This window comes from Pecten maximus, chromosome 5, assembly GCF_902652985.1.
Source record: "Pecten maximus chromosome 5, xPecMax1.1, whole genome shotgun sequence".
NCBI classification, from domain to species: domain Eukaryota; kingdom Metazoa; phylum Mollusca; class Bivalvia; order Pectinida; family Pectinidae; genus Pecten; species Pecten maximus.
The window spans coordinates 32,824,035-32,838,693 of record NC_047019.1 but is presented as its reverse complement, the minus strand read 5'-3'; the positions used below and the strand labels follow the sequence as shown (position 1 = coordinate 32,838,693).

The 14,659-nt window shown below is 38.8% G+C and overlaps 1 protein-coding gene and 1 long non-coding RNA gene across 2 annotated transcripts in view; one reads left to right on the top strand and one right to left on the bottom strand.

Annotated features, from left to right (window-relative positions):
- The window catches only part of LOC117328419 (E3 ubiquitin-protein ligase rnf213-alpha-like), a 71,639-nt gene that overhangs the window by 34,681 nt on the left and 22,299 nt on the right, over positions 1-14,659 (top strand). The window contains exons 7-9 of the mRNA XM_033885947.1: positions 1,465-1,556; positions 2,369-2,675; positions 13,893-13,997. Of these exons, the coding sequence (XP_033741838.1) occupies positions 1,465-1,556; positions 2,369-2,675; positions 13,893-13,997 (504 nt within the window). The remainder of the gene's footprint in view (positions 1-1,464; positions 1,557-2,368; positions 2,676-13,892; positions 13,998-14,659) is intronic.
- Positions 9,939-10,914, bottom strand: LOC117327817. Its single transcript, XR_004532735.1, has 2 exons — positions 10,422-10,914; positions 9,939-10,071 (listed from the first exon to the last, which is right to left on the bottom strand). It is a non-coding gene; the product is annotated as an uncharacterized LOC117327817 (long non-coding RNA).

Genomic DNA, 14,659 nt, shown 5'->3' with positions numbered 1-14,659 from the left:
TCATGGTCACATGGGTCAAATAGGCTATAATCTTCAAACAACTTCTTCTCAATAACCAAAAGGCCCAGGGACTTGATATTGGGCCTGTAGCATGCTGATGTGAAGGGCTACAAAATTTGTTCAAATAAATGACCTTGACCTTCATTCAAGGTCACATGGGTCAAATAGGCTATAATCTTCAAACGACTTCTTCTCAATAACCAAGAGGCCAAGGGACTTGATATTGGGCCTGTAGCATGCTGGGGTGAAGGGCTACAAAGTTTGTTCAAATAAATGACCTTGATCTTCATTCAAGGTCACATGGGTCAAATAGGCTATAATCTTCAAACGACCTCTTCTCAATAACCAAGAGGCCCAGGGACTTGATATTTGGCCTGTAGCATGCTGGGGTGAAGGGCTACAAAGTTTGTTCAAATAAATGACCTTGACCTTCATTCAAGGTCACATGGGTCAAATAGGCTATAATCTTCAAACGACCTCTTCTCAATAACCAAGAGGCCCAGGGACTTGATATTGGGCCTGTAGCATGCTGGGGTGAAGGGCTACAAAGTTTGTTCAAATAAATGACCTCGACCTTCATTCAACGTCACATGGGTCAAATAGGCTATAATCTTCAAACAACCTCTTCTCAATAACCAAGAGGCCCAGGGACTTGATATTGGGCCTGTAGCATGCTGGGGTGAAGGGCTACAAAGTTTGTTAAAATAAATGACCTTGACCTTCATTCAAGGTCACATGGGTCAAATAGGCTATAATCTTCAAACAACCTCTTCTCAATAACCAAGAGGCCCAGGGACTTGATATTTGGCCTGTAGCATGCTGGGGTGAAGGGCTACAAAGTTTGTTAAAATAAATGACCTTGACCTTCATTCAAGGTCACATGGGTCAAATAGGCTATAATCTTCAAACGACTTCTTCTCAATAACCAAGAGGCCCAGGGACTTGATATTGGGCCTGTAGCATGCTGGGGTGAAGGGCTACAAAATTTGTTCAAATAAATGACCTTGACCTTCATTCAAGGTCACATGGGTCAAATAGACTATAATCTTCAAACGACCTCTTCTCAATAACCAAGAGGCCCAGGGACTTGATATTGGGCCTGTAGCATGCTGGGGTGAAGGGCAACCAAGTTTGTTCAAATAAATGACCTTGACCTACATTCAAGGTCACAGGGGTGAAATCAGCTTAAATCTGTAAACAATAATTTTGCGATAGCCAAGAGCCTCCAAGACCTGATATTAGGCCAATAGAATGCTGGAATGAAGGACTAGAAAATTTCTAATATGAATAAAACTAGCTTACAATGATATTTGAATAAAGAGGTAATCAACATAGTATCTTTAGAAATGACCTCAATCAACTTCAAAGTTGCTGTAGAGCCAGGTGAGCGATACAGGCCCATTGGGCCTCTTGTATATATATAGTCTAATGATTATTCTATTTTTAATTATTTTTTTGAAATAGATTATACCAGACATGTTAAATGAAATTTCTGCACAAGTCCTGAAAAGCTGTGATGGAAAGCAAAATGGAGATGCTGTATCAAAGGAGATGAGGTATATTAATTTTCAGAAATTAGCTTAGCTGTCATTTTTTATAAGCTAATATCATTTATAAAACCCCTCCACCCTCATTCAAGACAACAGGGGAACTGAGGTGAGGTGATATGGAATCGTCCTGTCAGCCTGTCACCACCTAAAATTGTGAACCAATTTCAATGAAACTAAACAGAAATATAAAGGAACAAATGTTGATGTGGAAATGCATGCACTATTTAATTTGGGCCCCACATCAAAGTGTGGGTGCCCTATAGTAATCACAGACTGTCAGAGTCTCTCTATCCCTTGTCATGCATAATATGTATCCCCTTACCAAAAGGTATCCTGATGCATTTTATTCTTCATAAAAGTAAGACCCCCTTCTTCTCAATAACCAAGAGGCGAAGGGACATGATATTGGGCCTGTAGCAAGCAGGGAGGAATGGCTACCAAGTTTGTTGAAATAAATTACCTTGACCTACATTCAAGGTCACAGGGGTCAGATAGGCTGAAATCTTTAAGCATCTTCTTCTCAAAAATCAAGAGGCTTAAATGTTTAAAGAATGATTTCTTGATAGCCAAGATACTCTCAGACCTGATATTAGAGTAGACCAATAGTATTCTGGAATGAAGGACTAGAAATTTTTTGACATGAATAAACTTAGCTTACTATGATATTTGAATAAAGTAGCAATCAGCATAGCATCTATAGAAGTGATCTAAATGAACTTCAAAGTTGCTGTAGAACCAGGTGAGTGATACTGGCCCATTGGGCCTCTTGTTTTGTTTTGTCAACTTTCAGTAACATTTAAACTTTCTTTTTTATATAGAGAGCATTTGCAGAATGACATGTACAGACTGTATGTCATAGGAAATGACCTACTGAAGGATATGCTTTTTAGTACTTCACCTCCAGAAGTTACAGTTGCTTGTACTGCCAAGGTTGTCCTGCTGGCACTGGCTTCATTTCGGGACCTGAAAGAGGGCAAAACAGACCAAAAAACAAGAAGTAGTTCGAAAAAATACCCAAAAGATCATTCAGCAATATTTCAGGATGTTGGAGACAGAGTTGTTCGGTTTCTGAGCTTGCAGCATACATCAATGTATGATCAAGAGAGATGCAGGCAAAGTCTATTGGTAAGTATAGATACAACTGTACATTCAAAGCTGCCTTTTGAAAGTCACATGTGTCTTAATTCAGTCTTGGTATTTATCAAACTCATGAAATGGACACAGGTTTTAAGTGTACCCTGCATTATTTTTGATGGTTCTTTATTGTTTGATAAAGATGTAAAATGAAATACTGTGAAGAAATTATTATACCCCCCCGCAACGAAGTTAGGGGGGGTATACTGGAATCACCTTGTCCGTCCGTCCGTCTGTCTGTCACAAAATTTGTCCGGCTATGCATTGTGTCTCCAGTAATAGCTTCTTCCAAAAAAAAAACCTTTTTTAGTAAAAAAAAGGTGAGCTTATGCCATACCGTGGCGTCCGTCTGTCCGCCCGTCCGTCCGTCCGTCCGTCAACAATTGACTTATTTGACTTCTTCTTCATAACCGCTGATCGGAATTTGAACAAATTTGGTCAGAAGCATTCCTGACCTGTAGGTGACTCAAAATTGTACAAATGATGGGGCTGACCCCCTTGGGGCCTCTGGGGCGGGGCCAAAAGGGGTCATTTTGGCGCTATTGATATAAACAACTTCTTCTCTGAAACCAAGCAATGGCTATCGCTGATATTTGCCTGGTAGCATCACTATGGGGTGGGGATTCAAAATTGTACAAATGATGGGGCTGACCCCCCAGGGACCTGAGGGGCGGGGCCGAATGTGGTAAATCCCGCTATATTCATATAAACGACTTCTTCTCTGAAACCAAGCAATGGCTATCGCTAATATTTGCCTGGTAGCATCATTATGGGGTGGGGATTCAAAATGTACAGATGATGGGGCTGACCCCCCAGGGGCCTGAGGGGTGGGGCCAAATGTGGTAAATCCGGCTATATTCATATAAACGACTTCTTCTCTGAAACCAAGCAATAGCTTTCGCTCATATTTGCCTGGTAGCATCACTATGGGGTGGGGATTCAAAATTGTGCAAATGATTGGGCTGACCCCCCAGGGGCCTGAGAGGTGGGGCCGAATTTGGTCAATCCATCTATATTGATATAAACGACTTCTTCTCTGAAACTAAACAATGGCTATCGCTCATATTTGCCTGGTAGCATCACTATGGGTTGGGGATTCAAAATTGTACAAATGATGGGGCTGACCCCCCAGGGGCCTGAGGGGCGGGGCCGAATGTGGTCAATCCGGCCATATTCATATAAACAACTTCTTCTCTGAAACCAAGCAATGGCTATCGCTCATATTTGCCTCGTAGCATCACTATGGGTTCGGGATTCAAAATTGTACAAATGATGGGGCTGACCCCCCAGGGGCCTGGGGGGCGAGGCTGAATGTGGTAAATCCGGCTATATTCATATAAACAACTTCTTCTCTGAAACCAAGCAATGGCTATCGCTCATATTTGCCTGGTAGCATCACTATGGGGCGGGGATTCAAAATTGTACCAATGATGGGGCTGACCCCCCAGGGGCCTGAGGGGCGGGGCCGAATGTGGTCAATCTGGCTATATTCATATGAACGACTTCTACTCTGAAACCAAGCAATGGCTATCGCTCATATTTGCCTGGTAGCATCACTATGGGGTGGGGATTCAAAATTGTACAAATGATGGGGCGAACCCACAGGGGCCTGAAAGGTGGGGCCGAATTTGGTCAATCCATCTATATTGATATAAACGACTTCTTCTCTGAAACCAAACAATGGCTGTTGCTCATATTTGCCTGGTAGCATCGCATTGGGGTAGGAATTTGAAATTTTACAAATGGTGGGGCTGACCCCCCAGGGGCCTGAGGGGCGGGGGCCAAAATTGGTCAATTTGTTTAAACAACTTATTCTCTGAAACTAAGCAATGGATATTACTCACATTTGTATGGTAGCATGGTTATGGGGTGGGGATTCAAAATTGTAAAAATGTTGGGGTTGACCCTGGCCGCCAGGCGGCTGGAAGTGTGGCCAAAAGGGGTCAATTTGGCTAAATTGATTTAAACAACTTATTCTCTGAAACTTAGCAATGATTTCACTGGTAGCATCATATTGGGGTAGGGATTCAAAATTGCATAAAGGAAGGAGCTGACCCCCCAGGGGGCAGAGGGCAGGGTCAAAAGGGGTCAATTGGTCTAAACAAGTTCTTCTCTGAAACCAAGCAATGGATATCACTCACATTTGTGTGGTAGCATCCCTTTATGGTCGCGCCAAAAGTCAATTTCATTTCATGGATTAATGCACTTTTTGGCAATGTATTAAAATAAAAACAATGTACATGTACCCATATAAAATGCTTATGATATATATTGACATAGCAATACCAGCAACAAATATACTTAATTATCATTCTTGTTTCATATCTCATGAAACCAGGTGAGCGATACAGGCCCTCTGGGTCTCTTGTTTTTTTTACCACAAAGTTATGCCCCTTGATGTAAAAAATGGTTCCTAGATTGTCTGGGTATGCATTTGCTTTGTTTTCAATGGATTTTACTAAAATTTGGTATGTAGTTAGAGGACCCTATGAGGCTTAGCTCTATGCAAAGATTTTGCCGAATTATCACTTCTAATAGAGTTATGCCCCTTTATCTTTAAAAACGAGCAAAATATTGTCCGTCTATGCATACACTTAGTTTAGGATGGATTTTCTTGAAACTTTATACAGAGTTAAAGGACCATATGGAATTTTGCCGCCAGGAACAGCTTTTTCCTATAAAACCCAGAGTTATGACCCTTTATGTAAGAAATGGTTACAAGTTTGTCCCGCTATAGATTTATTTTGTTTTTGTAACAATGTCTTTCTCATTTGAGCTCATTTGTTCTTACCTAAACATAAAACATGTTTGATTTGGTTATAGTACCATAAATAGGCAGCTTCACAAAGTGCTTTAATGAAAGGCTTCCAAGTTTGTTCAAATGAATGACCTTGACCTACATTAAATGTCATAGATGTCAAATAGGCTTAAATCTTTTAACAATGATTTGGGAACCAACTTTGATGGCACAAAGCAATGTATAGGTGAGTGCTCTCTAAGTTAAAAAATTCTTTAGGATCACCCCTATAGGAAATTAACATTATGGAAACCCCACCTTTATAGAGCCCATGTGTGACTGTTTTAGGTACCAGCATTTGATACAACCGAATCAGGGAAGAGGCAATGATACTCAAAGTGTAATAGACTTAGTCTCTACTGATAAAGAAGAATTAATTGAGTCAACACAAATAAGCTCTCAATTAGGAAAAAGTGATTACTCGGTTATCAATATTTGTTGAAATTTTGATATGGAAATTGATTCAGTTAAGAAATGAAGATATATGTACGATAAAAGAAATTACAGTGAAATGTCTGCGAAATTGAATATAAACTGGCAAGAGTATTTAAACTTTAATATCAATGTCGAAACCATAATGGCACCTTTTTATGGAAAAGCTGGAACAATGTATAAAAGAAACTGTTCCAAGCAAACTGATAGAGCCACAATGGAAACCAATATTCCTTAAATAATGAAACTCCTCATGATAAAAAAACACTGTCAAAAGTTGAAATAAAAGACAAGTTATAGAGCAAATACTTTAGAACTGGGGATCTAGAACTGGGGATCAAGAGATATAAAAGGAATATTGCAGAGCAAGGAACGAAGTAAAGAAACTAGCCATGAGAAGCAAGTAGCGCAACAACTTAAAGAAAACCCCTAAAAGTTCTGGCAATACGCAAAATCTAAAACCTCAACAAAGGAAAACATTTCTAATCTTTAAACTGATCCAAAAAAAGGAAAACATAACTGTATCTGATCTTGAAAAGGTTAATGTTCTCGCTGCATACCTGTCAACCCTCCCAGTTTGTGCGGGATTCTCCTGGAATTTCATAACAGTTATCGCAAATTCACAAGACATAAAATCCCCTAGAATCCCCCATATTCTGATGACGTCAGGTAGAATTTTGAAAATCCTGCCAAAATGATCCCATTGCAAGCACAGTTATCTCCCTTTGGAACTCTTTGATTTTTTGTGATATGAAAATAACTTGTGTGTTGGACCCACGCTTTCATGGCTTCATTCTGGTTTACAAAGCGTCATTTATTCAGTTATCCATATTTATTGACGATGATAAACATGCCAAATAAGGACAAGAGTTATGCATCGAAATATCAACCTGCTTGGGAAAAGGAGTTCAGCTGGATCAGCTGTTCTGATAAGGGAAATGACTTGGCATATGTGAAACAGACGAAATATTTCTGCCTTGGTGTTGGCAGCTGTTGCATTGATGTCAGTGGCGTTGTCTGAAAAGAGGTTTCCTTGCGATAACTCAAGTTTCATTTGACTTATTAAACACAAACTTCCTTATCACAAGTGCTTGCTTAGGATTACTTTTCGGGTGCAAAAAAGGTCACTGTTAATGAAAATGGAATTTTTTTTCCTGTGAGATAACTTAAGCTTCCTTGGGCCAATCAAACTCAAACTCCATGCAGTTTTTCCTTACCAAAAATATTTCTATGGGATTGATTTTTAGCTCACCTGGACCGAAGGTCCGGTGAGCTTATGTCATGGCGCAGCGTCCATCGTCCATCCGTCGTCTGTCCATCCGTCGTCCGTCAACATTTGCTTCAAATCGCTACTAGTCTAAAAGTTCTTATTGGATTTTGACCAAATTTGGCCAGAAAAATTCTTGGCAGAAGGGGAACAGGTTTTGCATAAATGGTGACTCTGACCCCCGAGGGGCCAAAGGGGCGGGGCCCAATATGGGAAATAGAGGTAATTCCTTTAAATCGCTACTAGTCATAAAGTTATGAATGAATTTGAACCCAATTTGGTCAGAAACATCCTTTGTGGAAGGGGAACAGATTTTGCATAAATGGTGACTCTGACCCCAAAGGGGCCGGGCCCAAAAGGGGAAATAGAGGTAATTCCTTTAAATCGCTACTAGTTATAAAGTTATGAATGGATTTAAACCCAATTTAGTCAGAAACATCCTTGGGGGAAGGGGAACAGATTTTGCATAAATGGTGACTCTGACCCCCGAGGGGCCAAAGGGGCGGGGCCCAATAGGGGAAATAGAGGTAATTCCTTTAAATCGCTACTATTCATAAAGTTATGAATGGATTTGAACCCAATTTGGTCAGAAACATCCTTGGGGAAAGGGAAACAAATTTTGCATAAATGGTGACTCTGACCCCAAAGGGCGGGGCCCAAAAGGGGAAATAGAGGTAATTCCTTTAAATCGCTACTAGTCATGAACACTACTGTCAAATTGCCCATTACAAACCCATTAAAAAGCCATTACATATGTTGGGATTACTTTTGTACACCTTTAATGGCCCCTAAAGTAATGGCCAAACCCATTACAAACCCATTAAAGTTTTCACTAAGTAATTGCCATTACAATGTAATAGGGCCATCAATAATTAGTTTTCAATGTAATGGGCATCAAACCTTATGGTGTAATGGGCATTAAACGTTTTGGTGTAATGTAATGGCCATTAGGTTTGGAGCAAAACCATTTTTGTAATGCCCATTAACGGTGTCATTACTTTCTGAAGTGTACTCTGTAATGGCCATTACATTTCGTCAGAAAAGGTGTAATGGCCATTAAAGGTGTACAAAACTAATAGACCATTACAAGAAAATACACTTTAATGGCCATAATTTTTACAAATATAATGACCATTACTTTTAAAGTACAAAAACTGTTTAAAAATCAACACAATTGTAATGGCCATTACGTTTTTACAAACAAAAGTGTAATGGCCATTATATATATACAGGTATACAAAATTAATGGACCTACATGTGACCATTACATGAGACGCATTCAGAAAATTTAGAAAATGCATTTTACCACTTAATTTCATCAAAGTTCGTCATGAACTGTATCACTATGCATGTTTGACAATATCCTTGTACATGTAGTCCTTTCATTAAAAATTACATTCAAATTGATCCATCATTTGTTTCAAATTTATAACTGCTTCAAAAATGGGTATTGTACACAATCATGTGGACCCAAAATCCTTTTAATATATTCTTCAGATACATGTAAGAGTGATTTATGTTCATTATTGCATTAATTCTCAATGTACATATGATGTGTGTTTGTACAATTTAGTTGAATAGGCAATACAATTGAAGAAATGCCAAAGCTGTTTGAATATAATGTACACTATGTAAATTTAGGTCACATGCATGGTGATTAGTTTTAAGTTAATTCTTACCTATAAACAGGTTGACATACTTCCAGAGTTGAATATTTGACGACGATGATGATAATTTAGAGTTTGATGGCTTTGGACCTGAATACATTGAGTCAGATATTGATCTTAACGATGTTCTAAATGAATTAACTGTCAACAGATAACGAGTCCGAAAATGAGGACGAACGGCGACTAGTTGTACCGCCGCCATTAGGTAATGTTGACCCTAGATTTTTCGCCGATCACAGTAAATGATTTTGTTAGGGAAATGGGGCCAGTACTTCCAGAAACTTTTGATGTTGATACTGCAAGTCCCATTGATTATTTCTACCTTTTCTTCAATGAGAATCAGTTTCCACCATTGCTCGACACACTAATAACTACGCTCGCCGGCATTTGAAAAACGAAGGTAGATTTGACCCAAAATGGTCGGATACACATTCCTTCGTCGCGACATCGGATATAAAATATTCTAGGCTAAAGCCTGAACTGTTGAAATATTCTTGTGAAAACTTTGAAAATTCAGTTTGTTTCATTTGGGAGTTAATGTTGAATCATTTCATGTACAGGAATTCAATGAATTATAAATTACATTGTCAAAATATTTTGAAATTTTTCTGTTCTGTTTGTATACAGCTGATTTCGTGGTTATGTGTTTTTGGTTTTATAAAGAAAATAGCACAGAATTAAAATTTAAGAAATTCTGAATATAATTGTAACTTACTAAAAATGTCTAAAACAACTATTTCACTTTCAAAATTAGGTTTAGAAAAATTAATCAAAACAAAGCTTAATTTCTCAAAAACTGCCATTGAGATGGTGTATGTATATTTCAGTCAGCGCAATAATGTTGCATTGCAACAATGTATCTTTGCACTATTGGCACAGAGTGCTGAAGTGTTATAACCTGCATTTATCCAATGACGCCTCGGTTTTTCTTTGATCTTTTGTTGGCGATATATTGCATACTATGTGATATTTCAAATATCACATATGTGATATCTGAAATATCACATGGCATTTCTGATTGGTCCATGCCTCAGTCTTGAGGCGGGGCCAATTTCAAATGTGGGCGTGACAAATGAACAAAGACAGGAAATACATTTTAAACAAAATTTAATGAAATACGAGTGCCGTTTAGAAATGTTCTTTGTTGTCTTCTTTCTTCACCTTGTATGCATACAGCCGTGCTGCGATGTTCCGTCCTGTCCATATTGAGTTGTTCTTCAAAACCTGACGAAACAGAATATAAAACCCTGTTCAGTATATTTTAACAGATCAGTAAAAAAAAAACGCATTCATGATTACATATAAAATTCCAGTCATTAAAAAAAAAATGGTTATACAGATTACGCCAAATATAATCATACATTTTCGTTGCACAAAAATCTTATCATAAACAAAATAGATTCTAGTGATGAAAATGATAACAGGACGCGTGGCTAAAAATACCGATTAACCGATTCATCGATGTATTTAAACAATTTCATGGACTTTGAAAGATTCGTGACATCGTGAACGTCAAAATTTACGAAAAATATTTCATTTCACAATTTGTTCAAACAATATGATTTTAGACTTACCTGCTTGGTAAAGGGAAGTAGCGCAGGTCCTCTTTCCGGAGCAGTTACCGTTTGTGTAATTTCCCTCGAATCCTTCAGTCTTTCACATGTTTTTCACATTACCATTCAGTTTATTTACAATTGGTTGCGTTAATTCCTTGGTATCAAATATCCAATGTCAGTAGCTACCGTGTCACTATCTTCCAGTTCCTACTCATACTTGGTCGAGGTCGGTAAACACATCGACATCAATGATCAGTACCTGATCCGCCATGGTTGACAGTCTCACTAGAAATGAATAGGCTACTGTGACAGAATGAAACGTGTCAGAAATTGGCAGGAAACATATCACAGTGACAGGTTTTTATCAATTTTATAGCTCCACCCCAGGCACGTGAGTGACAAAACCTCGGCTGTCATTGGATAAAACAGATACAAAATGGGTACTCGTGACGTATCGCATATATCACACTCGTGCTACGCACTCGTGTGATATATCCGATACATCACTCGTACCCATTATGTATCTATTACGTGGCAAAGGGTTAAGGCCAACAATTCATGGTAGTATATTAAACATTGTCATATATATTACAATATGATGGGAAGATATTTGTAATATTTGTAATGGCCATTACAACAACAAAAAATGTTACTTATGAGGAATTGCACATCGGAATAACAAATGTAATGGCATTACATAAAGGCACCATTAAGTAATGGCTATTGCATTATGACCATAATTTGTTATGGTCATTAAATGGAAAATGTAATGGGCATTTCATGAAGGTACCAATAAGTAATGGCCATTGCATTGTAATCATAATTTGTTATGGCCATTAAATGGAAAATGTAATGGGCATTACATGAAGGTACCAATAAGTAATGGCCATTGCATTGTGATCATAATTTGTTGTGGCCATTAAATGGAAAATGTTATGGGAGTACATAAAATCCACAGTTAATAATGGCCATAACATTATGATGACTCCACTCTAATGGCCATTACAAACAGAATAAAGGCCATTAAGAAAAATGCAAAACATGAAGTAATGGCCATTATTTTGTTAATGACCATTACAAAGAAAATATTAATAGGAAAGTAATTGAAATTTAGAAAAATAATGCCCATTACATTACTTAACTCCAGGTTTGTCCCAAAAAAAGAAACGAGAAATAATGGCCAATTTTAATGAAAACAGTGTTTTTAATGGGTTTGTAATAGATTTGTAATGACTTTACTGGGCAGTAGTGGAAGTTAGGAATGGATTTGAACCCAATTTAGTCAGAAACATCCTTGGGGGAAGGGGAACAGATTTTGCATAAATGGTGACTCTGACCCCCGAGGGGCCAAAGGGGCAGTGCCCAATAGGGGAAATAGAGGTAATTCCTTTAAATCGCTACTAGTCATAAAGTTTTGAATGGATTTGAACCCAATTTGGTCAGAAACATTCTTGGGGGAAGGGGAACAGATTTTGCATAAATGGTGGCTCTGACCCCGGAGGGGCCAAAGGGGCAGGGCCCAATAGGGGGAATAGAGGTAATTCCTTTAAATCGCTACTAGTCATAAAGTTATGAATGGATTTGAACCTGATTTGGTCAGAAACATCCTTGGGGGAAGGGGAACAGTTTTGCATAAATGGTGACTCTGACCCCAAAGGGGCCAAAGGGGCGGGGCCCAATAGGGGAAATAGAGGTAATTCCTTTAAATCGCTACTAGTCATAAAGTTATGAATGGATTTGAACCCGATTTGGTCAGAAACATCCTTGGGGGAAGGGGAACAGTTTTGCAGAAATGGTGACTCTGACCCCAAAGGGGCCAAAGGGATGGGGCCCAGAAGGGGAAATAGAGGTAATTCCTTTAAATCGCTACATGCCACACTACTAACCATATATAGCATTGTTTGAGATTTACAAATAAAACAAATTGAATATGAACATTATTTTGACATTTGGTCTAATCCAACCAGGTGAGCGATACAGGCCCCATGGGCCTCTTGTTAGTTTGTCCAAAGCTCAAAGGTCAAAGGTATTGTAACTATAAATAGAAAGCATATGTCCATGCAATAGCTCTTGTATTCACCCAACTGTCTGTGCAGGTGACACATCCACTTCCAATTTTCAGACATGATAAATTAACTAATGGGGCATTCTGTAAATGTACCATGATACATATTGTACCGTGAGACAAGTATCGTGATACGTATCGTATCGTGAGGGAAGCGTATCGTTGCAGCACTAGGAATAGGGAAAGACAGAGAAAGAAGAGAAAAGATCAGCTCTATAATCAAAACCAATCAATTTTTTTTTTAATAGTGGGTGATAAGATTTCTTTGGGATCTAGCTCTTCTTCGATAATTGATTCATTTCAAGAAAGTGTCTTGTTGTAGCATTTATTTTACATTGTTATTCTTAGTATACCATATTTAATTATCAATTCACACAACAAATATTATATGACATGTATCTGTTTTAAGATCAGCTATCCTGACACTCACTTATTTGATCAAATGCCTAAATACGGAAATGGCAATAGAGTGAGATATTAGCGGGAGAGGCCCTAGTATGGTAATTAAGGGAGACCCAGATAAGGGAGACCCAATTATAGGTATTGAGAAGATCCTTGGTAATGACCCAGTAATGACCCCCTAGGACCCGGCGGCTATGTGAGGGAGACCCTGGTAAGGACCTGGGTAGGACCCGGCTAGGTAAGGGAGCTAGACCCTGGTAAGGACCCAGATAAGACCCGGCTAGGTAAGGGAGACCCTGGTAAGGACCCAGATAAGACCCGGCTAGGTAAGGGAGCTAGACCCTGGTAAGGACCCAGATAAGACCCGGCTAGGTAAGGGAGACCCTGGTAAGGACCCAGATAAGACCTGGCTAGGTAAGGGAGAACCTGGTAAGGACCCAGATAAGACCTGGCTAGGTAAGGGAGACCCTGGTAAGGACCTGGATAAGACCCGGCTAGGTAAGGGAGACCCTGGTAAGGACCCGGATAGGACCTGGCTAGGTAAGGGAGACCCTGGTAAGGACCTGGATAGGACCCGGCTAGGTTAGGGAGACCCTGGTAAGGACCTGGGTAGGACCCGGCTAGGTAAGGGAGACCTGGCTAAGTAAGGGAGACCCTAATAAGATATGTGTGATATGTGATACTGCTGTACTGGAATGTCTATGCCTTGTTGCTGGATAATAATACAATTTGGAACTAGATATCACCTTGTTTGTTTTCACTCAACCAGGAACTGTTTAACTCACAGGCCCACATTAATTTATGTAATGGTCTTGTGCGCTACTTATCACCAAGACCTCTGGATTCACCTATATAGTATAGGAGAATGCATGGGAGCTGATGTGTCATGTCAGACACTTACGCACACGCACCGACGCAGGGGATCAGATAGACCAAACTGCATTACATTGTGTTGTTTTAAAATAAAATATATATTGCTTGTAAATGAAACCTGTGAATAATCTATCAATTATGTATTTCAGGTCTGGGATATGATTCTGAACATATCGGAGCCATCGAATATGCTAATACAGGAAGGATTCCAGGAAAAAGTAAAAAATGCATTGGAGAAAAGGCTTGAATCTAAGGTAATAATGAAGCATGAACCATAAGAAGAGCCTCAAAACTTTTAGCTTACTTGCCCATATGACAATGGAGTTTATGCAATGTTTTGGCATCAGTTGTCTGTTCATATTGTCAACCTGTGGTCACGTGATAAGAAACATCAAGTGACCTATTAAAATTGCCATTTGTTTCGCATTGTCCATCTTATGTCATAATTACAACATTGTGGCAGTGAAAAGTGAGGTTTATAGCATATATTATTACAGCCACTCTTAAAGCTGACAGTGCAAGTTAAAAAGCATCCAATTGAGATTAAAAAAAAAAAATACATGTACAGATTTCCAAAAATCATTTCCGAGACATCCCCCAATCATTGAGACAAGTATCAGTCTATCGATACACGCGCATATAGCGACACATCTCGCCATTATACATAGTATACGTTCTCAATACAAACGCAAATGAGTTTTTGTTCACATTACGGAACTTGAATATGGAATTTGAAGAGGTAACTTTATATATATACATATATATTTTATTTTACAATAAAAGAAAGAAAAGAAAGTATTGACAACACAAACTATTTGGGCCCCAACAAAACATGTACCTAATGAAATTACATGTATAAACAGAGTAAATATGAGTAAATTCCTACCTGAGTCTTTCCAGTGGGATATGCAGCAAG